Source organism: Leucopleurus acutus (genome assembly GCF_964270905.1).
Source record: "Leucopleurus acutus genome assembly, chromosome: 10".
NCBI classification, from domain to species: Eukaryota; Metazoa; Chordata; class Mammalia; order Artiodactyla; family Delphinidae; genus Leucopleurus; species Leucopleurus acutus.
Window position 1 is genome coordinate 72339546 of NC_139153.1, and position 25246 is coordinate 72364791.

The window sequence follows — 25246 nt, forward strand, 5'->3', positions numbered from 1 at the left end:
GAAGATTTCCCTTTGGCTGTGGATGCAGAGAAGAGAGTTAACCGCAAGGACAAAAGTGGTAGTAATTTCCAAAGCCACACAGAGGCATTCAGAGAAGATTTCGATCCAGTGATTTCTTTTTTTAAAACTTCTTTCTTTTTTTTTTTTTAAATTAATTAACATTTATTTTTGGCTGCGTTGGGTCTTTGTTGCTGCGTGGGCTTTCTCTAGTTGCGGCGAGCGGGGGCTACTCTTTGTTGCAGTGCGGGGGCTTCTCATTGCAGTGGCTTCTCTTGTTGCAGAGCATGGGCTCTAAGTGTGCGGGCTTCAGTAGCTGTGGCACGTGGGCTCAGTAGTTGTGGCTCGGGGGCTCTAGGGCGCAGGCTCAGTAGTTGTGGCGCATGGGCGTAGTTGCTCTGCAGCATATGGGGTCTTCCCAGACCAGGGCTCAAACCCATCTCCCCTGCACTGGCAGGCGGATTCTTAACCACTGTGCCACCAGGGAAGTCCCTAGTGATGTCTTTAGTAGGTTCTTCATCTTAATACGCAGACAACTTTGGATTGTCTGCTAATGAAGGAAATCAGTACCAAGGATAAATGGTGATGTGAGGATCAGAATAATCTACACACTGCTAACTAGTTCCCCAATAACTGAGAGTTCCTGGCGCCATCTAGAGGTCAACGTTGCTCCTTGGGCATGCTTCACAGAAGCTGTGTAAACTCCGAGTGCGCTTAGGTCTTTCTAAGGCACGTTAGTTCTCTGGTAAGGAGCATCTGTGACTGTGGAAGGATCAGGAAGTGCTATCCCAGAATGTCGGGGTGCCTCTTATAAGTCACCCACATCAAGGCTGGAACCACCACGGTTTAACTCCCCCGGTGCCTACCTGCCCTGGAACGCAAGCCAGCCCTCATCTCCTTAACTGATCACTGGGCTGCGGGTCAAACCCCAAACTGCCTTCCCTCTGCCTAATTATCCCAGGAAATCAAGGCCTGAATCTCACCTGGGAACTGGCCTGTCACCCACCAGTGCCAGCCACTTAGGGACCTGGGCATGGGGCAGGAGCAGGGCCCGAAGAAGCAGCACCCGGGCAGCTTCACTCACCACACAATCGTCGATGATTTCCGAGAGCCGTGTCCGGTGTTTCCTCCCCAGCCTCATGATTTTTTTCCACGTGTAGTAGTACTCCACACACTGAGCCACCGTCTTCGACTTCACCTGCCGGGAAAGGCACCTCAAGATCAGCTCCAGCAGTGGGCACAGTGCAAAGCAGCAAGCTTTTGTGCAAGTTTAAGTTTGTAATAGGTATTAGGTTTATGCAGTTGAATAAAAACATATACATGGTGAAAAATCTCCTCCCCACACCCGTTCTCCACCCATCCATCCATCCATCTGTTCCCCTCATACCCCTGCAACACAGCTGGCCCCTCTTATTCATATCTTGGGTGTCATTCCAGAATTTCTTTACATATATACCAACAAACAGGAAAATATATTCCTCCCCACCATTCTGCCTCACAAAAGGTAGCACACTCTATGTACTGCTTTGCATCTTGACTTTTTTTCGCAAGATAGCTTGGAGATTTTTTTCACATTCGTCCATAGAGAGCTCGTTCCCTTTTTTAACCCATAAAGCAGCAAATGCTTTTTCAAATGCTTGAATGTATTTGGCTCTCCAACTTGTTGACATTCAAAATCTATTTATGAAAAATGTTCCTTAGTAATCGAACAGGAATATAAGACAAGTTATGACGACAAGAGCTTAGTGTTTGCAGAAAACAAGCCTTGCCCTCTTCTCCCCCAAAGGGGCAAAGATAAATGTGTTTTAAAGAGAAAAATATTCCTTTGTTTAGTTCATAGTGCTCTAAGCTCAAAGTGGGGTTCAATAATGTTGGTTTTCTGGAGGTAGATAAAAAGGCTGGCTGTCCCCTTGGGGGCAGGAACATGGCCACCTGCATAGTGAGAATGAAAAGAGTACCTTCAGAAGTCTGGTCTCCTCAAAGGTGGCCCCTTCATGTCCACCTGATATCATGAATTTCTACATTAGAATCACCCAGGGAGGGAGGATAGAGTCCCAGAGAACCCTTGTTTTAAGTCCTGCATTGCCTGGTGAGCACGACACATGAATCCATCAGGTGCGGGGCCTTTAAGGAATGAGGCTGAGGACAGACCAGTCCCGGGGGAAGGTGACCCAGGAGAGATGGGAGCCTGGGAGCTGCTGGGATAGAGGGCAGCAAAGAGTCCAGTGGCCTCCAGGGCAGAGTAAGTCGGGTGCGAATTCAGATCTGAAGACGGAGGCAAGTTGGAGAAAAAGTCCACCTATTCTGATTCTCATCCAGTCAAGGCCCAGGACTAAGGACAGGAGACATGAACCCGGGACAACACTGAGGCCCAGCCCAGAGCCAATGGCAGCTGTCACCTGGGACCCTGTTCTCTGCGGACCTGAGCATCTTAATAACTCAGTATGGCTCCATCATTCATCATTTTGCTGAAACACTCTGAATCATTGTAACTTTTGGCCTAAACCATCTCTCAGCCAATTAAGGCCTATTACGTTTATTATGTGCTGGATAAAGCGCTATTTCATCTTTGTTAAAGAGCTCTACTTTGCTGTGAAATGCTATATATGTAACATGTTATTGTTGTTGTTATTATTATTATGTGGCTGCACCACACAGCTTTCGGGATCTTAGTTCCCTGACCAGGGATCGAACCTGTGCCCCCTGCAGTGGAAGCTCGGAGTCTTAACCACTGGACCGCCAGGGAAGTCCCTGTAACATATTATTTTTATTAACACTGTCCTTATGATCAGGGGCCCAACACCAGAAACTCTGCTAGGGGGACGGCTCATATTCTCCCTTCTCCAATCCCCCCTCCCCCAATTCTGTCAGAAACACTATAGATCTGTCAAATACACATGAAATAGTTTATATAAATTGTGAACCAGAAGCCTCAGGTCTATTTATTCTGACAGAATGCATGAATTACACATTTTAATTAAGATAAGAATACCCCTCCCCCCCACTGCCACATCCAAATAATCTATATTCTCCTCCCCCCACATCCCTAACACCAGGGCCAAGCCATCCATAACAAATACCATCCTTTACCAGCAAGAGATGGAAGACATTCTTTTGTTGAGAGTCTTAAGCCAGTAACCAAATAGTTCTATATATCTTCAGGTGTACAACTTCCCAAATTTGGTTTCAAGTAAGCAATGGGAAAAAGAATACTTACCATCTTCTGTACAAAAATAAAGTCTTTGTTGTAAGTGGCTAGTGCTTTATTAAACAGTTTTCTTTCTAGGGAGGTCCACTTGTCCGAACCTACAACAAAACACACATTTCATAAAAAAACAGCTCAGTTCTCCTCACTTGTGGTTGCTGGTTCACTTAGTTAAGTTACAAACTACAACTGTTCAGCATGTGATAGAATACATATCACACTCCTTTCTGAACAGGAAGTGCAGTGTAATGGTTAGGAGCCCTGACACCTGGGTTCAGATCTCAGCCGTGGCCTTAACCTTGGCAAGTTATTGAGCCTAAGACTCAGTTTTATTACTTACAAATGGGAATAATTCTGATTGTCTCCACCTCTTAAGATTTCTGTGAAGGTTAAAGAAGGTAATGCCCCAAAAGTGTCTAGCTTAGTAACTGGAAAACCATGAATGCTTAACGGAGTTTAGCTACAGTTTTTTTTATGTACTTAGGATGAGGGCAAGCATTCACGTAGCAAGTGATCCTCACATGTGCTGGATTCAGCAGTCTTCACCCTCAAGATGTTCACAATCTAGTGGGGAGAAAACCAGGAGGCCCTGCATTCAAGGTGATGATTGCGAGGATGAAGGGAGGGGTCGGGTGCCGATAGGGCACAAAGGAGGGACACCACACGCAGGTTAGGGCAGCCGGGAAGGCTTCCAGGTGGAGAGAACACCTGAGCGGGGTTTAAAAAGACACAGAAGCAAGTCAGGCAAGAAGGAGATGGAAGGGAATTCTGGGGAGAGAAAGTGGCATGTGCAAAGTCAGAGGCAAGCAGTGAGAGGACACACGTCATTCATTCATTCATTCATCCATTCGGCAGATACTTCTTAGGAGTTTGCTACATGCAAGACACAAGGGGGAAAAAAACTAATACTTATAAGTGCTTACTATGTGCCAGGCTCTAAAGTACTTCACAGAGAGTAGTGATTTGGTTCGACAGACAATCTGTAAGATTGGTATTATTGCTACCCATTTTACAGATGAGGAAATGGAGGTGTTCAAGAAAGAAGCAGTAATCCAGTACAGCTCGACTACAGGGTTCCAGCAGAGGGAAAGCAGATGAGGCTGGGAGGTGAGAGGGACCGGTTCCTGACAAATCTGCAGACCAGTGAAGAAGAGGCCTTGCAGTGCCGGGCTGGCGCATCTTGCCTTGCTGGCTGAACTTGACATTCTCGTCAAAGCAGGATATGCAGATGTTTACAGAGAGTGGTACTGGCCTACTTCCAAGGCAAGTCCTACTTCTGGGGGCTCAGTCACTGTGGCTGGTTTGCAGAAACTCGGCCTCATTCTGATTTTTTGAATTCCCTGTATCTCTGATTCTTTGGATGGTACATGGCTGGGCTTTCGATAAGCCTCTACTTTTCAGAGCTGTAATCCCCCAAACTATAGTATTTTTCCTTCCAACCAGAACAAGCCCAAGTTTTCCATTTTGCTATGCTTGACGGAGGGGCTCAAGTAAGAAAACCTGAATTGCTTCTTCCCTCAAAAGGTTGAGCCCAAATCATTCAAACAAGTGAAACCACGCCTGGCAGGCAGGCAGGAGGCAGACAGCCTTGGGTCCTTGAGAAAATATGTGACTCAGTGATGTCAGCTCAGATTTCTGAAATAAACACCTTCTCTGTGCGACTCCCTGATGGGTCCTTAAGCCAAGAGCTCTGGCTCCAGATGCAGGATATGCTCTCCACAGCTGGGCTGCTTCAGGCCCCTATAAAAGTAGGGCCACCACCTGATTTCTCTGGTTTGTTTCTCTCTTTAATTCTAGAAGGAAAGCAGCTTTCTGATTAACCCTCGGAAGAAGGAAGCCTCTTCCACGGGTTCTGGAGACCAGGACATCTCTGGTTGCGCAAACCACCATAACAGGGAGAAGTGGGGCCAGAGGTTCGGAGAGGCTTTGCTAGAGTGGCTGTGAGCAGAGCATGTCGGTGGGGTTTGGAGCTCTGGAGCACCGGCATCACCATTCCTCAACTTCTGTCTAACGCTCAAGGGCTTCGGGTTCCAGCTCCCGTTTGCTCCCATTGCCCAGAGGCAGAGACAGAAAGAGCAAAACAGAAAGGCTGAACCAACAACTGAAAGACCAAAGAAGAGTCATGGCTCCTTTTAGGTATCCATTAAAACAGCAAAGAGAGATCAGAGAGGCAATGGTGTAAGAGGACCATGATGGGGACATGTCACACTAGCTGAGCCCCTGGACAAGCATATAGGGAGGTTGCTGTGCTGCCCTGATACAGGTCCAGTCTGTGCAGCTCTGGGTTGCACCTCACATAGGAAGTTGGGGAATATTTTGCTGATGAAAACCCCCAATTAGATGAATGAGAATCCTTTCCACCCTCAGCCAGATCCTATGTTTCCCAAGTCAGAGCGCAGCTCGAAGCCCCCGTGAGACACTCACAGGGCCACGCAGCCTTCTCAGGCCAGCACCCAGCCTCTATGGTGGACACACTTTCTTCCACCCCACGCCAAGCTTGTCATCTGATTACTGTCCAAACCGCAGTGTTAAGTCCCCAGGTCTGTTTACTTGTGAGAGGTATGTCCCTACACATCCCCAGATGGCCTTCCAGCTGTAACCCCACAGAAGGTGAAGTGACCTCCTGGACCATCTGTTATGGGGGATCCTCAAGCCTCATGGGGGAAGGAGGCCTTCTCTCCATCAACTCTTTGGTGGTGTTTAGGGCTGCTGCTCTGTGATGGGGTCTTTAGTCTTCCCAATCCCAGAGTGTCCACTCGACACCACCAGTCCTGGATTGGAAGTGGGCTACACCCTCACAATTTCCTCTCTGTGCTGCCCCCGACCTGAGGTGCTCAGACGGTGAGAGATGGCTCCTCTACGTAGTCCTAGGGTCTGCGCTTTAGCACACGCGACTGTGCTGTGCGTGCGTGTCTGTCCAACAAGGGTGTCCACAAACTGAGAGGCAGAGGCGGGGCCAGACAAGTCCATCGGTTCTCACGCTCCATCTTCACTGCACCCTGATCATGGGATTGCCCACAGGACTGAGAATCCACTCCTGGGCTCTTGGGCTGAATTCCCAGGCTGAAGCCGGGTATATAGACATAATATCTGGATGCGCTTGCCCCAAATAATAAAGTCACTGTGCTGTGATAAAAGGGGTGACTTTAAGCAGGAGACCACAGGCTGCAAACCTGGTTCTGCCACTCACTCCTTCTGGGGCCCGTGCAAGTTTACTTCTCTGAGTCTCAGTTTCCTCTTTTGTGACTCGGGGATCCTGACGGTCATGCTGTGACTGGCAGCGTTTAGTCCGAAGTATGTGCACAGAGAATGCTTCAGATCTGGCCACTCGGACGGCAGATCCCAAATCAGCCTGCAGCCGTGGGACACACGCTGTCCCCTGCTGACATCTGTGGGCACTCATGAAGCCTGCCGGTCCCTGCAGCATTCCCTGTCGTGTGTGGGCTCACCCACAGCCATACTCTGGGCTACCTGTAACTTGCAGCCTTCTCCTCCCTGCCCCGAAATCCTCCTGTAATCCAGACAAGGCTCAGCGTCTCTCCTCCTGGGGTCTGTCTGGCAGGAGCATTTTCCTCATTCTTGGACAAGGTTTTCTAAGCCAGCCCTTCTTGGATTCTATTTCTTGAACAAAGTCCAGGATAAAATGCAAAAGCGAGGCAGGGGGCTGCCCCAACTCCTCACCTGCCCTCCCCCTTTGAGATCCCTGCTGTCCACTCAGCATGTCCCTGGGGTTGATGGGCTGATGACACACCCTCCCTCCCCACCCCCATCCATTCTCCCTGGGGATTCCTGGCTAGTGGGCTATTATGAGCAGGGGTCCCTAACAAGACGATTAAGGCTAATTACAAAGAGCCTAATTAACTGGAGGAAACTGGTGCTGGAACAGTATCCAGAGGAAAAATGTTCTGAGCTTCGGTTGCTGGGAAACAGGCTCCGGATGGTGGCGAAATTTGGGGCAATCTATAGCGATTGCAGGCAATTAAAAAGAGACGTGGAGGGGTGAGAGAAAGTTTGGGCACAGTATGTTTTAAAGAGGGGCCTTTCTGTCTTCCTTTCAAGCTTTTAAAAACTGTTCTCGATGCTGTTGTTATAGCAGTTACATAAGAAAGGCACGTTCATTGTAGAAAAAGGAGGACCTGTTTCTACACCAGATCTTCATTTCCGTGAAAGGTTTTCCATGATGGGTGAAGACTGAGTAATTTTTTTAGGGGTGCAGGTGAATCGGGTAATACCAAAGTTCCCTCTGGAGGCCAAAGGCAGGGAGGCCTTGATCTGAATCCAGAACCTGAGCTTGTCCACTAGCCTCTTCTCCACAAGTGCCACGTCAGGCAAAGCAGCAGAGTGAGTATTAACTCCATTCCTGCCCTTCAGGGGATCACTCTCCAGCTAGCAACATGGGCTAAGGACGCCTGTGAGATGACTTCACAGCTGCGCTTCCTACAAAGTATTCTCTGGAGAACGTAATTCTGTCTCTTCACCAAACTGGGGCAGCTTCCGAGACAGAGACCAGGCCTCCCCCCGACTGAACGGGTATATTCCCTCCAGGTCTCTCCCATCTCCGGAGTCAGGTCAGTGCTCAGGACCCAGTGAGTGCTTGGGCTATGGTGGGGGCCCACAGTAGCCTCTGGTGAACCCTTGCCAAGACTCCCAGGGCCAGGTCTGATACCCCTCCACTCCGTGCCCATCTGCAGGAACTACCGGCTCAACGGAAAAACCAAAGACGCCGGAAGCTCTCTAATCACAACCAGGCATCCTTGTCACCCTGACAGACTCACACTCAAGCCTTCCCCACCCAACCCAACCGTTGACTGGGAGCCACTGCAAACAACCGCTGCCACTTACGGGCGGAGGGTGTGGAGAGAGGTCTGGACCGGGTGTGAATTAGAGAGCCTGGGGGCCACTGCGACAGCCCCCTTCCTCTGAGGATCTTAACAGGACTCTTCCGGGCTTGCCAAGCTGCCCACCTACGCTGATGTCTCTCCTGGGCCCCAGCACTGGTCGCTCTTTCCTTTTCTCACTGAACTGCTTGGGATGGGATGGGATGGGGTGGAAGGGCAGGTCAGGAGGGAAGTGATTTTCACAGGCTCCTGTCACTGTCTCCCCCAATTCACAGTCTGCACCCCTGAAACCAGTCTTGCCACCTTCCCTCCAGGGCACAGGCTGGGGAGGTCTGACCTCTCTCTAGACAACTGGAAGCCTGGGGTGCAATTCCAGGGCCGGAGTCGGGCGGGAGTGACACTGGCCACAGCCGCAGAGCTGGAAGCAAAGGAGATTTCAGAAGACAGTGTCCCAGCAAGGCTGGACCTGACCTGACAGTCCTGCTGGAGAGCAACCCAAACAGGGCTTGGCATGAAGGCCAAGGCAGGACGGGGCCACGGGGGTGGGATTCACCGACACCCGGAACCAGTCAGAGGGTGGGGTGGTTAAAAGGGCGGAAGGCGGTCGCGGCTGTTAGCTGGGGCACGTGACGGGGGTAGACTCTGTGGCCTCCTCTGTGTTCTGGAAGGGAACCGCCAAGGGGATGGAGTCAGGCCAGACTTCAGAGATCTGTGACCTTTGTCCTTTGTGCTCATAATTCTAGAAGATTCTCTGGGACCCAGTCTGTGATCAGTTCCTGAAGAGAGATTACTGGCAGACCTAGGCGAGCACCCTTTTCTTGGGGACACACAGCTAATGGGACACCAACCCTTCACACCGGACAGCTCCACCTCTCTTGTCTCCAAGGGTCAAAAGGATTCTGGAAGCAACAAGAGTGCTTCCTGGTCTGCTTATAGGGAAAGGGCGCAAGGGAAGGGCAAAGGATTTCCCAGGAACCCCCAACCCCCGAAGATCACTGAATTTTAGCAGAGTTTAGGGCCTTCTAGTTTCAAAGCTTTTAGTACTATTTTAAGGTTGTTGTTTGGTGTTGTTTGGGGTGGAGGTGGTCTCTAGCCCATAGCTTTCCCGTCTCTTTTATGTCATGACACACACTAAAAAGATCACAATACTTGCTTGGCATGCTGGGAAGAACTGGAGGGGATTTGGGGCCCAGACAAGGCTGCTCACAGCTGGAGATGAGCAGCCCAGAGGCGCTGCCCACCCGAGTCACCCCAGGGGCCGAGGGCAGCCACAGCAGATGCTAGGGAAGTCTCCTTGCTAAGCAGAGAAGCCTGACCCAGGCTCCAGGAGGCTGGACGGCCCGTCAGGGTTTAATGGGCAGCAGATGACGCTGGGAATTAAGAGGATTGAATTGTTTCCATGGCAGATTAGAGAGAACTCCCACATCTTCTACCCACACTTGGGGCAGACACCAAGCAGGAAATGATGGAGACAGTATTAAGAAACTGGCTCCTTGAGGCCATGGGGTTACATGATGGATTTCTTATCCAATGTGTCCATTCTGTGCTTGCCTAGTGCCAGCAGCAGCCTGTGTGCCGGGAGCGATCCACAGGCAGGCATCCCGGGCTTGCTGTGCTCAGGTGAGTGGCTTCTGAGGCCTTTCCACCCTGTGATGACAGGCAAGAGGGCCAACTCGGGAGAGGAGGCCGTTCTGCAAGGCAGATGGTGGTGGGGGTCACAGGGAGCCCCCTGAGAACACGCCGGAATCTGCAGAACAGCCCTCACCTGAGGCCACATCTGGCCGCCTGGACTGAGGACTGGAAAAGGTATTTACTGGGTCCCCAAGGCCACTGAAGTACTTAGCACCCATCTACGCACGGTCCCCCCAGGCACCAGAGACACCTTCAAATGATTAACAACCAAGGGGCATTGGAGGACCCAGCCCTCTCTGAAACAGAGAACCCAGGCAGGTGCGTGGAGACCCCCAGAATGGACAGGGCTACTGGTTAACGGAAATACAAATGTTGACTCCAACTTCATTGTCACCGCAGGTTCCCCAGCCTGTTTCACTCTCTCTGCACGACTCTAACTCCATTCAACTCTCCAAGGTGTGTCCTCTTTCCCTCATACTGGCGATGCCATCGTTAATCAACCCCCTCCTAAGAGAGACTCGTATGTATATGTACGTGTGTGTGTACGTGTACATGTATCTGTGCGTGCACACATATACATGTGCATGTACACGTCTTTCTCCCGCCATTAGTGATCCGTCATTTAATAACTGCCTACCCCTCAGACTCCAAACTACACAGGACAGGACTCTGTCTACATCTGTCACCGTCACTTCCCCCTCTTAGTGCTAGGCACAGTTTCCTGTACATAGGAAGTGCTCATTAATTGTTCAACCAATGAATAATAAAGCTACTAGACTGTGCCAGGCATTGGGCTCCATATACTCTCTCAAATCTTCGCAAAGTCCTGCAAGGGATGGAGTATGGGCCCCACTTTACAGGTGAGGAAACCAAGGCTGCAGAAGGCCACGGGGTGCAGGCAAGATGTGAACCCACATCTACTGATCCCAAAGCCCAGGGGCCGCTGCGTGCTGTTGCCTCTGTGGTCTACCCCCTGTGGCTCTTCCTCCGGGTGCCCCGATCTCACTGCTGCACGTGCGGGCCTTGTCCCCTCGTCCAGCTCTTGGCACACCCATGAGGGGCAGGCCCAGACAGACAAATGCCCAACAGCGACCAGCCAGCCCACACAGCTGCCCCACCACCTACGCCCCAGAGGCCTTGAGAGCACAAGCGGCGCTGAGGACAGAATGGGTGCTATCTGTTATTAAAAGGGGACACGACCAACACGCAGACAGCCCGCTCTCGGGAAGCAAGGGGGCACAGGGCTCTGGGCAACCTACCGGCATAGTGGTAATTTGCTAAAGGGTGACATTTTAACCTGACTGGCTTCCGCAGCAGCAGCATTTCCAGAGCAGCCTGCAGACCCGTGGGAGAGAAAAGGCGAGAGTCAGTCACGGGGCTTGTGTCCTCAGAAGACCATCTGCCTAATGGGGAAAACGAGCCAGCATTGCAGGGCCCGGGGTTGGGGGGCTGGAAGGAAAAACAGAGGAGACTCCCCGATTTGGGGTCTTCCTTCTGGTCAGCACCCAACAGGACTCATCATCCTAATACCTCCTCCGCCCATGCTTGCAGCCAGCTGGTCTTGTCCCAAAAACCCAGGTGGCAGCCAAAACCCACTCCTTCCTTGGTGAGGGCCCCAGTTTCAGAGATACGGTGGAGCCTCCTCTGTTTGGAGGCTGAGTCTCTAAGGAAATGAGTGGGTGATTTGGAACTGTTTTTGCAGAAAAATCACATGTTTCATTACAACTGAACATCAACAGCTATATTAGTAATAACTGTACTACATACTGTCCTTCCAGGGAGCCTTGCTAAATAACCCTTTCAAATCTACGTCCCTCAGCCTCACTGAGTTTGTTAAAAAAGTGGTGCAGGTGGAGTTGAGCTGTGGATGGTTCGGGGATCTCAAATCTTGCTACTCCAAGTGTTGTCCATGGACCAGCAGCACGGGTATCCCCTGGGAGCAGGTTAGAAATGCAGCACCTTGGGCCCCACCTCCAGAATTGCTGAATAAGAGCCTGCATTTTAACAAGACTCCCTAGGTGATGTGCGTGCACGTTAACAGTTTGAGAAGCACGGCTCTGCGGCACTGATCTTAAAAGGTCAAGGAGAGTTCTCCAACATTCTAGAGAACCCTTGAAGGGTATCAGTAATCTCATGAAAAGGTAGTATTGGGACATTTGTTTACCTTCACATTTTCATAAAATCAAAAAAGCAGGAGGTTAGCTCTGGTATAAGAATCATGTATTTACTAAAGGGGAAGCTGAGGCTAGTGACGAAGTGCTCCAGCCAGGGGTCCAGGTTGAGCAGGCAAATGGTCAGCTCTGATTCTGGGAAAAGGGCACCAAAGTTCTGGTTTGGGGATGCCAGAGAACTGTGCCGAAAGTGGAAGAATGACACCAGATGGTGCACAGCGAACATTTCACTTTGGTTAGGGGAGCAAACGGTTCTATGAACGTCAAACTCTGGCTGATTTCCAGGTAGGGAGGAATGACGAGCAGAGTATGACAGGCTATTTTAGGCCAAGCCTTGCTTCAGGAAGGCTTTCTACTTCCATCACTGCAGACCTGTTCCCCGATGTGAATTACAAGACTGCTGAAAAGACATTCTAGTTTCCCAAAACAGATGTTGCCATCATTATTACTTAGGAACAGATGTGTAAACAGAAATCCAACTGGAGGTTTTCTGCAGGCTTTCAAATCCTGGCCTACTCATTGAGATAAGGAACATGGGAGGCACGCCAACTGGTCACCATCTTAAGAGTTGGTTGTGAGGGGCACGAAACAACACAGAAACTTGGTAAAATACTTTTCAGAATTCCGACATGAAGCATATGAACTGGGAAGCCTCCTTTTCACAGTTCCTTACCATCACATCACCTTTGGCCTCGAAGAGAGAGTGCAAAGCAAATTCAGAATTGGTCCCTCCACCTGGCAACGCACTTGAACAGCACAAATTCAGGAGATTCTCCACTGTTGGGAACAAAGAGAGGCCACTGCATCAGAAAGAGCTCAGGGTCACCGGAAAGACAAACCAATCCTGGAGCCAGAGGCCCCCGGGAGAGGATCCAGCCCTTCCTGCCCAGTTCTTCCCATGCTGCCAATACCTCTTTGCTGGAAGTCGTGGTTTTCCAGCTCTGGCCAGGGCTTCCATACCAGTGTGGCCTTGTGTGTGTCCTGGGCCAGGGCAGAGACATCCTGGAGTTCCGGGATCTCCGCTTGGAATCTCAAGCCAATGTTGATGCGTCTTTAATCACAAGAAGAAAAGCAACAGTGTGGTCTTCAATTTGAGACCAAGGGCAACTGTCAGGGACTTGAAAAAGAAGGAAACCGGTTCCTTCTGCAAGAAGAATGCAGGGGCATTTCCTCACAGTGTGATCTGAAGATTCCAGGCGTGGCCTTTCCACTGGGATAAGGAACATCTTTACGACTCGGGAGAGATGCTGTGGGGAGCAAGGGAGAAGCCTGCCTGGGGCTTCAAAGCTCCCTATTAACTGGGAGACGGAGGGTCCTAATTCCAAGGGAACAGCTGCCCAGAGCACGGCCGGGGGTACCACTTAACCCAATGGGACAAATACAAAGTGCTTATTCCATTTTTTAGCCCTTTCAGACCACGGTCACATAAATGATCCCATCTGAACCTCACCAAGACCTGTGATGTAAGCAAGGCAGTGATAATTATTCCTACTCAATAGATGAATTAACTAAAGCTTAGAAAGGTTAACTTGATCAAGATCAAATAACAAAACGGTGCTGGAACCAGGTTTCCTGATTCCTGACTCAATCTACTCACCACTCTACCATCTGGCCTCTTCTGTGCTTATCCATGAAAATAACCAGCTTTCTCTTCCATTATACCCCCCAACTCAATTACTCAACAAGGCCACTTGGAGGATCAGCTAAGAATCTTAGGGAGGGGCTGGGGGATCAAGGGCATTTGGATGGAGCCTCGTGGAGAGCTAGGCACCCTGAGACAGATGTCTCAATGTCACTGGGGATGTGAAGGCATGTGGCCCCAACCAAACTGGCTCACGGAGCCACAGATGGGGACGCCTGGTTCTCCAAACACAAGGCTCCTTGCTTTTAATGTGTTTAGTCTTTAGAAAAGGCCTTGAAATACTGGCAATTACAGGGAAACAACAGTACTTGAGAAATACCACGATCCTACATTTTCTACAACTTCTTGCCCAGTGGCCACTCTGATCCCAGAAGCACTAGCTACACTTCTCAAAGCTCCCCATCCCTTTTCTAGGCTGAGGCTTCTGTTCTAAAGAATAATTGGCTTTTCCTTACGGTTCGACATCAACGGTCTGCTCTCCAGGCCCCGGGGTGACTGTCACGTTGCTGCCATCGATGCTGTCTGAAGCACAAAAACCAGGGGTCACTGGTCAACAGGGAAGGGTACTGAAGAAACTAAATGAGCAGTTACCTAAACAGTCATGACAGGGCCCCTCTCCTACCCAACCCATGCCAGAGTTACCCCAGCAGTCTCCGAGGAGTTGGATGGAATGTGGAGCAACATGGCTTAGCGTTTCCCCACTTCTCACACAGGGTAAGGAGTGGCCAGCTGCCCCACTCTGGTCTGCTAAGCTTTTTATTTATTTTTAAAATTATTTAAAAATAATTTTTGGCTGTGTGTGCGGGGCCTGTGGGAGCCTAGTTCCTCGACCGGGGATTGACCCCAGGCCCTCCGCAGTGAAAGTGTGGAGTCCTAAGCGCTGGGCCGCTAGGGAATTCCCCTGTTAATTTGTCTTATTTCTATGAAACTATTCTTGCTCCAGAAAGAGATCCTGGCTACAGGCCTCTCCTGCTTGATCTTTTTTTTTTTAAAATAAATTTATTTTTTATTTATTTTTATTTTTAGCTGCATTGGATCTTCCCTGTGGTGCATGGGCTTTCTCTAGTCGTGGTGAGCGGGGGCCATTCTTTGATGAAGTGCGCAGGCGGTGGCTTCTCCTGTTGCGGAGCACGGGCTCTAGGCCCGTGGGCTTCAGTAGTCGTGGCACATGGGCTCAGCAACTGTGGTTCACAGGCTCAGTAGTTGTAGTGCATGGGCTTAGGCGCTCCGCGGCATGTGGGATCTTCCCGGACCTCGGCTTGAACTCGTGTCCCCTGCATTGGCAGGCGGATTCTTAAGCCCTGCCCCACCAGGGAAGCCCTCCTGCTTGATCTTTACACAGCATGCTAAAATGTGAAGGTGTGGTCTTGCATATAATCCCATTTGTACATCTACTTAGTACATTTATTTTTTTATTTTAATTTTTTTGCGGTACGGGGGCCTCTCACTGTTGTGGCCTCTCCCGTTGCGGAGCACAGGCTCCGGACGCGCAGGCTCAGCGGCCATGGCTCACGGGCCCAGCCGCTCCGCGGCATGTGGGATCTTCCCGGACCGGGGCACGAACCCGTGTCCCCTGCATCGGCAGGCGGACTCTCAACCACTGTGCCACCAGGGAAGCCCCTACTTAGTACATTTATTTTGGGTGTCTTACACGGTTATCCACAGCACACTTCAACTGTTTTTCCTTATCCCAAAGACACTCTGATTATCGCTCTACGTGTTAGTCTCCGCAGCTAGACTGCGTTTCCCCTGAGAAGTATCCTAGTTATTTCTAGCCCCTAGCACATTGCCTGGTACACAGAATCGAGCCACCGCCAAGGTCTGTGGAAAACGAGACGACAGAACGCGAGGCCTCCTGGGGCAGCACCCAGCACAGTCGGGGCGCCGCCCCTGAGGTAGCGGAGGCGGGGACGGGGCGACTCACTGGGGCGGCAGAGCAGCACGCGAGGCGTGGGCGTGAGGGGCGTGAGGGGCAGCTGCGGATGCGCGCCGGCGCCGTGGCCGGCGATGAGCACGTTGCTGAAGAGCCCCGAACCCTGGCGCACCGGGCTGAGCATGGGCGGGGGCGTGTAGGGGGGCAGCTCGTGGGCGGGGTCGAGGAGCAAGTGGTCGCCCAGGACGCGCGGGGAGCGCAGCTGGCTCTGGTACAGGGTGGCGCCAGAGTGCGAGGCGGCGAGGTTGGGCGTGTAGGAGGGCGGAGGCGGGATGAAGAGCGGCTCCGGCCGGTGCCGGAACTTTTTCTTCTCCGGCGCGGTCTTGAGGGCTTCCTCAGCTTTGGCCAAGCCTGGCTGATGCTTCTTGGGAATTTCCTACAACGGGAAGAATGATCCGATTCAAATACTTGGGCTTTTCCCACAGGCCCTTTCCACAGGCTGAGGGAAGGGGGACTGCTGTCCTAACGGGGACCCCTCCCCCCTTCCACTCGTCTGACCCCAGCATCCTCCGCCTTCAGAAACGGCCGCATCCACTTCAGACAAGGCGAGATCTGGCGGCTTGATTAGGGAGAAAACTTTGGTTTTGGAGGAAATCCCTCATGTCTGGAGAGGGATGGGGGTGGTAGGAATAGTGGGTGGGCAAGAAAGAATATATTCACATTCTTTATTGCTTATCACTGCATTCCCATCTGGTGAGTGGAATCCAGCTGAGAGGGCCCTTTAATTCCCCACTGCTCCCCGGGGACTGACATCAGGGACAGATAACACATGTTCTGAGGCGGCGACAGAAGAATCTATTCAGGGAAGCTGGGCAGAGGCTGTGGGGCAGGAAGAGGGGGTCAGGCCTTGGCCAAGGCTCCCAGGGCCAGTGACCCACACTGGGCTCTTCTTCAAGGTAACCTTAGGGTTGAGGAGCGCCATCCCGGATCTCTGAGGCCCGTCTCATGTGCTCTCCTAGACGTGGATCTGGTGAGCCTCCCCGCCTCACCACCCCTCATTACTGCTCCCAGCACTGGTGGCTTATCTGTGGCAAACCCTTCTCGTAGGTTGGTTTCCTGTCAGCGGGGTTAGTTTATTTTATTCCAGCAGAACCAAGCATCTTCTGGAAGGAAGATCTGCCACATGGATACAGATATACTAATAAGTAAACACACGCACGGAAAGAGATAAGCAGGGCATGCCAAAGCCAAACACAAACAGTCTTGGTTGTGTGCCAGCATCAGCCCAGAAAACCCGAGAGCTGGGTGCGGCTGGAGAGGCAGCCGTGCGGTTGGGAGGGGCTGTGAGGATACCTGCAGAAAAGTTCTGGGCAGTCTGTGGTCCCCTCCCAGGCCCTGCAGGCCAGTGCTCGTCACAGCTGTGGTCCCTGGCAATCCCTGTGCCCAGGGTGGCGCCTGAGTAGGAGGCAGCAGGGGGTGATGGGAAGGGTCGGCCATGGTCACGTGACCAGCCTCCTCCAGGCCATGTGACCTGCCCCAGTCACCCCTCAGCTCTGGGCTCCTCCCCCTCAGGGCCCCTTCTGCTGCCTTCAGCACGTCAGGCTGCCCCTCGTGTCTCTCCCTCAGCTTCATCATCTTCTGGGGGGCCGTCCCAGCCCCTAGGAGGGGAGTCTAGGGAAGCAGAAAGGTGAGGAAAGGGGGAGGGGCAGCGGGGACCCCCAGGCCCCCGGGGGGCTCTCCTTAGGTCAGAGAGCCCCAACCTGCTTCCTTTCCCCACCAGGGCGCTCCTCACCGCCTGAGGCTGAGGTGGAGAGAGGGGGCTGAGGAATGCGAAGGTGCACGTGCCCCCAACTTGGGGAGCCATCCTGACACTTCACATCTGGTTCCTGGGTAACGGATGGGGTCACCTGAGGACCCCGAGTGACTTCAACCCTGCACTGGGATCCAGACCTCTGACCACGGGGCCAAAGGTCGCTTTCGGGCTCTCTCTACTTGAGCCTCTGGGTTCTGTTACGACAGCTCTATTCTGGGACTTTCCAATCCTCCAGGCAAGGCTCTGAGACCCTGGGCCAGGGAAGGCCCCCGGAATATCAGACCTGGATGTCAGGTGGGAGGAAGCATTTACAGAGCTCCAGCCAAGCTGGAGACAGGGCCAAGCGCTGAGGGGTTTTAAAAGCTCCCCAGAGAGGTGACAGTCACTGAGGAGGCCAACACCACCCCCGCCCCCCAAACCCAGATCAGGGAGAAACTGAAGTTCTGCGAGGGGAAGGGTCTCGGCTGGCTGCATCCCAGACGGCTAGGAGCAGAGTGGGGATCAAAACACAGGGCTCCTACTTGGACATTTTGATTCCTTTGTATTAAGTGTCAGGACCTTGCTCACACTTACTCAAGCCCTACCTACACGCTTCCATATCGGCTTATCTCCTCACAGTATGTCTCTCACCCTTCCCACAAAACCAAGTTCACCTCTGCCTTGGAACTCCCCTCGTGACGATCTTCTGAGCAAACTCACGTCAAACTTCCCTTGCCTCATCCCAGCCCCTAATGACCTTAGCTCCCCAGGTATGTCCCCCACCAGCCCCACGCAGGGCATTGCTGCCTTGCTCTGTCTTGAACTGGGGCGGGGCTGCTGCCTGGGGCTCTGACCCCTGTGTGACTACGATCCTTACTTTCTCCAGCTTCAGGCTGAGAGTTTCCAAAGGGTAGAAACAGCATCCCTCCCACCAGATGAGGAACTTCCCTGGGCAAAGAGGGGGCTTGGCCGTGTCGTTTCATCTCTCTGCCTGTTGCTGGCCCCCAAGACCTGCCAGCTGATGAGAATCCTCGCCTCCAGAGGTTCTCCACCTGTCTTTCCTCTTTTGAGCCCTGATATTACATAGAAAACCAAAAAGGCTCTTTCTGGATTTTTCTAGTTCTCTTAATTATCCTCCTTATCCCTATTCTGGCCCAACCCCACTCGTGTCTCCTGGAATCCCAGCAGCTGCCTATTCTGTGAGGACAAATGTGACTCAGCAGCTACTCTGTGGGGAGGGGACACATCTGATGTAGTGAATGGGTTACAGACTCCCCAGGGGAGGGGCGGAGGGAGGGAGAGAGGGGGAGAGGGACAGAGAGAGAGAGAGGGACAGAGAGAGGGAAGGAGAGGGAGAGAGATCTCTGTCCCAGAGCCAAGCTAAGCTGCTTGGGTGATGTGCTCGGAACTTGAGAAAGAGAAGAACAGTGAATAAGAAACACAAATCTCTTTGCTTTCTTGAGATTGGGGGGTGGGTGTCTCGGGGGAATGACTTTGGGAATCTTAATGAATCCGGTCCTCTGAGGGTATTTATTTACACAGGGGTGATACTGAAAATATTAAGCATGTGGTAAGGCTGACTGACCATCAGAATGGATGCCAGCGCTACTGCCTGGAGGACCTGCTGTGCCAGGGGTTGCCTCTTTGGTTGCTGGATCTGGGGAGGTCTGGAGATCCTGGGGGAGGGGCCAGGACCCTGGGCAGTAGCTATTTATTATCTGGGACAGTACTTCCATATTTTAATAACTGTGATCACCAGCTGAGTTATCACCTCTGTTTAATCTAGGAACATCTTCGGGTCTCTCAGAATCTAACCCAGACCATTAGCCTGGTAGAGTGCCAGGTGTTTACTGGGTGGCACGCAGTGCGGACACGGATGGGATTCCCAAGATGGCCGCGGGGGGCTCAGCCCGGAGAGGCTAAGCCACGTCTGAGCTCAGGCCAGTGGCCCTGGCAGAGCTGTCCCCATCTCCAAGAAAGCAAAGGGATGTCCCCACCCCAGGCAGGCAGGGCAGAGCAGCAACTCACAGCAGGCGGGTGGGGGGCAGCCCCTTGGGGTGAGTGTGGGGGAGAGAGGGTCATCCTCACGAGCACGGGCATCTCGTCGTCCGACATCGAGCTGGCTGGCTTGTCTCTGGCTGAGGGGGCGGCAGCGACGCTGTTGGCGAAGCCCTGAGAGCTGGGCTTGGGCGGGAGAAGCTTGACAGGGACAGACACGGGCATGACCATAGGCGTGAGGCTTTCCGCCTCGGGTGGGAGCTGCGGTGGCGGCGGAGGCGGAGGCGGCAGTGGCGGCTGAGGCGGAGGCGCCGGGGCCTTCTCTCCTTCCTCCTACACAGACAATAAAGGCTTTGATCCTGGGCTGAGAGCAGCTCTCATGGGGGGGATGCACTTTGCTCTTCCTGAAACGTTCCTGGACATCACGCGTGGGTGACAGAGAACCGCTGCAGGGTGGTGTCCTTCCTGCCAGCCTGAGTCCCTCGGCTCCAGTGATGCCCATCGGCAATGGACAAGGCACTTGATTCTCTACATTAAAAAATCTTGACCGTGTATCACTTGTATATTAAAACAAATAGTGAAGAAAAATTTTTGTGTGGCTGTCATTGCTTTTAAAGAAAAGGACATGGACTTAGAATCAGACCAAAAAAAAAAAAAAACCACAAGCTGTTGTGCAGGACCTTTTAATTCTATGGGCCTCAGTTTACTCATCTGTCAAATGGAGGAAAAGCTCTTTTAACTGGCATGGTCGGGAGACGGAGTGACCTGGGTCACATCAAAGTTTTTGGTGAACAGAGTTAATCCCATAGACTTAAATTAAGATTAACAGCATTCAAAGAATTGAGAAAGTTCTTTGAATTTTAATCTAACTCTAAAACTGCATGGGTAGTTCACCACAAGGGTATCCTACTTGGATAATCCTAAGGGCATTTAAAGGTCTTCGGACACTAGAGTCTACCACTAGTGCCCTGGTGAACAGAAAATGCTGGCTGGGAGCCCGATGGTCACACTAGCTTTCCCTGGCCATTGACTATGGATCTGGAAGGCCCAAGGGACCCTGGTCTTGAGTACTTGAAGAAGCGGAAGTTGAAAACAACAGTGCATCAACATGTTTTCTTTGCTGTCTTCTCCAGGAGCTGGAGAGGCTGGGATCCCCTAAAAGGATTTCTACCACCTCAGTTCTGGACTCTTGTTCATGAAGCCAGTGGAAGCGGAGACTGTGTGACCTGGCTGGCTCCCAGCGTCAAAGCTTGAGTACTTTCGTTAGGGAAGGGCTATGCCTCCTCAGTTTCCCCGAGTGGGGCTCACATCACCCTCTGATGGCAGCAAAGCAAAGCAAGCAGCACATGGCCTGGGAACGACCGGGGGCTGACTCCTCCTCACCTGTTTGAGGCTGGGGGAGGCCCTCATACCCCCGTGGGACCGCATGTGGCCGTTCAGGGCAGGCAGACTCTTGAACTCCTTCAGGCAGATGGAGCATGTCAGCTTGTTCTTGGCATCAAACTGCTCCCCAAACACTCCTTTTGGTTGGCCACTGCTCAAGGGTAGGACCAAGTGGAGAGGACACACACATTGATGACGGGAAACAGTGACTCATCACAAGACCTCACACCCTACAATGAACCCATTTCATTCATCCAGAGCTCCCATGGCCATGGCCCTACTTGTATTACCCCAATTCCCTTCAGAGAACTAAGCCCAATTTGCAGATGGAAAACTGAGGCTCAAGAGTAGGAAAGGGCGTGCTCAAGATCATGCAAGAGTTGAACCAAACGTCTTTCTTCATTCCAGGCCTTCAGGTGCTGGGTTTTGTCCCACCTCTGGCTTATGACCCTTCTAGAATCAGCTTCGGCTCTCCTCTTCCAGAAGTCTTCCCTTAGACACACGGGTCTCAGTCTTCTGGTTCAGCCTCCAGGTTGCATGTCTTAGTTTGTAAGGTTCTGGCTAAGTCTTTATTTACCAAACCCATGAGGGGAGGAAACAAGACTGTACTATTCACTGGGGCATCCTCATAGCTTAGTGCCATGCCTAGCACACAGTAGGTACTAAATAAATACTCACTGAATGGACAGAGGGCAGAACATGGGCTTTGGAGTCTATCCCAGCATCCCTACTTTCTTGATGTGCAACCTTAAGCTCTCTGAGCCTCAGTTTTCTCATTTGTAAAATAATAATGATAACAATAGTTAACAGTGGTTGAGTGCTTACTGTGTGCTAGGCACATGGTAATCACACCAACCCTCTTGGAGTGACTTTTATTACATATGATACAGAGTAATGATAAGCGCTCAAAAACAATAGCTGCTCTTATTATTCTTATAAATTTCTTCAAGGAATTGACTTTGAATTTGGAAATGAATCATGAGACAGTTCAGGGAAACCTTCCAGTCTCCCCAAATGCCAACAAGCCTCCATGCATCCATCCTACCTTGAGTCAGGGGACCCTGGCTGGGCTCTGCCATCAGGTAGGTGCATCTATTTTGAGCCATGCAGGACACCAGAAGAAAGAAGAAAAAAAAACAAATGTGTTTCTGATGGGAGGAGTCCTTGAGCGGTGGGAACCCCAGGGCCTGCACACTTCTAGGATTCTTTCCGCTCTCTGCCTCATGCTGACCGGGCTCACAGATACACACGCCCTTGCCCTTCCACACCTGAGGCTTCCAGAGTAATTTCCCCTGATGCTCCCTGGCTTGGGGCCACGGCCCCTCACGGAGCCCCACCAGCCACAAGCCCACTGGGACTCAATCCCCCACCTCCTTCCTTCCTGTTCTCCCTGTCCACCTACTCTGTACACAGACAGGCTCCATTCCCGAATGGAGGGCTGGACGACACAGCCTCACGCTGGGAGACCTCAGCTCTGGCCATGTCATCTTATTCTTATATTCACTAAGTCTCTCAGTTACTACAGGCCTGAGTCTTAAACAAAACAGGGTCAAGGGGACTTTATGCCTGGTCTTCAACCTTCATCGGAGCCCTCTCTCCATCTACCCCAGTCCTATTCAAGGTGCCCTCCTCCCCCGACCTTGTTGTCACTTAAGTGTAGCACTTGGGACACGCCAAGGTCTGAACGGTGCCCAGGACACAGTAGGCAGTTTTGTGATCAAATATATTTTGGAAATAATCAAGGGTTAATAACCGTCACCCTCAGGCTGAATCTGGCCTGCAGACATGGTTTGCTTGGCTGGACTGTTTTAAAAAATCCTAAGGATGTCATTAGATGGGACGTCTGCTCTCTAGTCCACACAGTCCTTATCATCTCATACCAGGCCGTTTTGCTTACTGACTTTACCTGCCTAGATCCTGTGGGCAGCTAAGGTTTTCACCTCTTCAACGACACAAGGTATCCCCTTGGGGAGATTTGCAGTGCACATGAGCATATTAAAGGCTCTGAGAAGCCCAGCAGCACTGCAGCCTGTTTCACTTTAAGAAACCCCAAATTTGTTTATCCAGAGAACCCATTCCCCTCCTCCCAGCAATATCCATTCAACATTCTACAGAACTCCTATTCTGGGCATTAGACTTTGAGATAGGCTATCATAATGTGGTCTCCCTCCCAAAAGGGGAACGATTTCATAGGAAATTCCCTAAGGATACAGACTTAAGGGGCACCAGACACGGTGGTGGTCCCTGGGCACCTGATCAGGCCTTGACCATTACATGCATCATTCAGGACCTGATACGGTGTATTGGCCATCTCCTTAGTGAGATTGTAAGCTCTATGGGCAAAGGACTGAGTCAAAATTGCTTTTGTATTCCACAGCGTCTGGCTAACGTTTGTGGAATACATAAAGAACAGAAGTGTTGGAGGGGTTTGGAGAGCGGACTGGGCACTGCATAGACGCAGCTCTGGCTGGCCCATGGGCACACTGAGACACCAGGAGAAACAGCCACTGTGAGAATACCTGGGGCCACACGGCACTGGGAGACGGCTGCTGGTGCTGAGGCCCCATGTTGTTAAGGTGGATGCCACTGGGGGACAGGAGCGGCCGGTGGGGGAGCACACTGCTGACCCGGTTCAGGTCCGAGCTTGCCGCGTCACCCATTCCTGTATCTGGAGGCCCCAGGTCCCCATGGGAGCTCAGCATGGCCTGGGCCTGCCTGTCGCTTGGATAAGTCTTGGGCTGACCGTCCTCAGGCTGCTGGTGCTGGGGCAGGTGGCTCTGCTGGTACATGGGGTGGCCGTAGGGCTGCTGGGGCTCCTGGTAGTAGTACTGGGGCACGGAGCCCAGCTGAATCAGCTGGACAGCGTGCGCCTGCTCCGGGGTGTACTGGTGGGGGTCCCTGTGATAAGAAGGGGGCTGCAGGTGCATCTGTGGCTGCCGCGACTCTGGCAAATGCTGCATCATGGGTGAGGACTGGTAATACTGAGGTATCTGCATCGAACCCTGCCGCTGCTGCAGCTGCTGGGGCTGCGCTGGGCAAATCTGCTGCGGCGGCGGCTGCATTTCTTGCGCTGACATCCGCGGCTGCCCGGCTTGCTGCTGCTGCTGCGGGTAATACTGGTGCTGCTGCAGCTGCTGCATGTGCTGGGACAGCATCTGGGGGGCCTGCAGTGACTGTCCTCCCTGCACTGGCATCTGGGCCAGTGGCTGCTGGTAGTCATAATACGGGTGCCCTTGGCCTGGGTGCGGCCCAACCTGAAGGGCTGGTTTGGACAGCCCGCCAGTGAAACCAGGGTGAGGCTGCTGGGGCACCTGCTGGTAGCGGGAAGGGAGAGCCGGTGCTGGGGGCTCCATGGGCTTCTGGGACAGCAACTGGCGGAGGGCGCTTTCAGGGGCTCCGTCCATCACCGCTGACTGGGTGTGCAGCACCTGGGCCATATTGTTGACCTGAATTCGCAGGTTCTGGTTGGCAAACACCTGGGTGAAAGAGTCTAGCTTGTGCAGGACACCGCTGGTGAGCTTCTGGGTCCGGATCTCGCTGGCCTGGGAGTAGGTGTACTGGTAGCCATCGGTGGGCTCCGCCTGGGCTGGAGATCCCCACATCATGTTCGAGTTGGTCAGGTTGCCACGTAGCTGGACATGGTTTCCAGGCCCTGCATGGCCTGCCCACCCTCCCTGCCTTGAGGTGTCCACTTGGCCAAGCGTTTTGGAGCCAACAGGCAAGCCCAGACCATCCCGAGTGTCTTGAGGGAAGTGGGGGGAGATGGGTGATGCCTGAGGGGCATCCATTCCAGCCCCGGGGACTGTATTCCCATAGTTGTGGTTCAGCCCACCGTGGACGCCAAGTGGTGGCTGTTGGTAGAAAAGGTTCTCACCACCGTGGGCCACGTGATTGGTCTTGTACAGTTGCTGATCCCCCATGCTGCCTGCCTTGATCGTGAACGTCCAGCCACAAAACCATAAAAAATGATCAATGACACAAACCCGAAAGGACTGAAACCCTGAGAAGCAGAGAGAAAGCGTCCACACTACTCCACGGCTGACATGTCCATGACTGTGGCTGGAGCCAGGTGTTCCTGTTGGCCTCTACCACGCATGTGCAGGGCCGGGGGGTTTACATCCTCACCCGGGCTGAGGTACGGACCAAACACCACGGTGGTGAAGAGATGCTGCTCACAACTGCAAGACAAGATGCAAAGGACAGGAAAGGATTTACTTGGATGTTTTGCAATGAGCTACTGTATCTACCACAACCCATTATGGAAATAAACACAAAACAGGAGCCTGGGTTAGAAATAGCCAGTTTCATACATGTCACTCCTTTACACTGATTCTGCAGATCCTGACCCCCCACGTGAGATATGAACTCTCTTACTTTCAAGCCATTGCTCCATGGCTCATTAGTTCATTGATTCGTTAATTCATTGTTTTGCTCACTGATTAATTCATCCATTCTTCTGGAACCCTGCTATTGAAAGCCCAGCACTATTCTAGGTCCTGTAGGGGATATAAAGACGCTTAAGACATTCCTTAATCAATTCATCTGGTCAAAAAATACTTACTAGACATAGACATCTACTAAGTGCAAGACACAATGCTAGGAGGTCATTAAGACATGGGCCATCTCTCAAGGAGCTTACAGCTAGAAAAGGCAATTGGCCACATGAATAACTACAGTACAAGGAGGAAAGAGATGCATGTAATAAAAAGGTAAAA

At 52.0% G+C, this 25246-nt stretch overlaps 1 protein-coding gene across 6 annotated transcripts in view; it reads right to left on the bottom strand.

The window, feature by feature from the left end:
• Positions 1-24451, bottom strand: part of TRERF1 (transcriptional regulating factor 1) — a gene marked incomplete at its 5' end in the record, with an annotated part of 37825 nt that extends 13374 nt beyond the window's left edge. For 2 of the 6 annotated variants that reach the window (XM_082847721.1, XM_082847720.1), the window contains 11 exons: positions 1082-1195; positions 3215-3303; positions 10932-11007; positions 12517-12620; positions 12755-12894; positions 13941-14007; positions 15410-15794; positions 19239-19481; positions 20532-20682; positions 21577-21623; positions 23051-24451. In XM_082847721.1, coding sequence (XP_082703847.1) covers positions 1082-1195; positions 3215-3303; positions 10932-11007; positions 12517-12620; positions 12755-12894; positions 13941-14007; positions 15410-15794; positions 19239-19481; positions 20532-20682; positions 21577-21623; positions 23051-24451 — 2817 coding nt within the window. Of the gene's footprint in view, positions 1-1081; positions 1196-3214; positions 3304-10931; positions 11008-12516; positions 12621-12754; positions 12895-13940; positions 14008-15409; positions 15795-19178; positions 19482-20531; positions 20686-21576; positions 21624-23050 lie in introns of all 6 variants that reach the window. The other 4 variants (XM_082847718.1, XM_082847722.1, XM_082847719.1 and 1 more) reach the window with 4 other exon arrangements.
• Between the last annotated feature and the right edge of the window lie 795 nt (positions 24452-25246).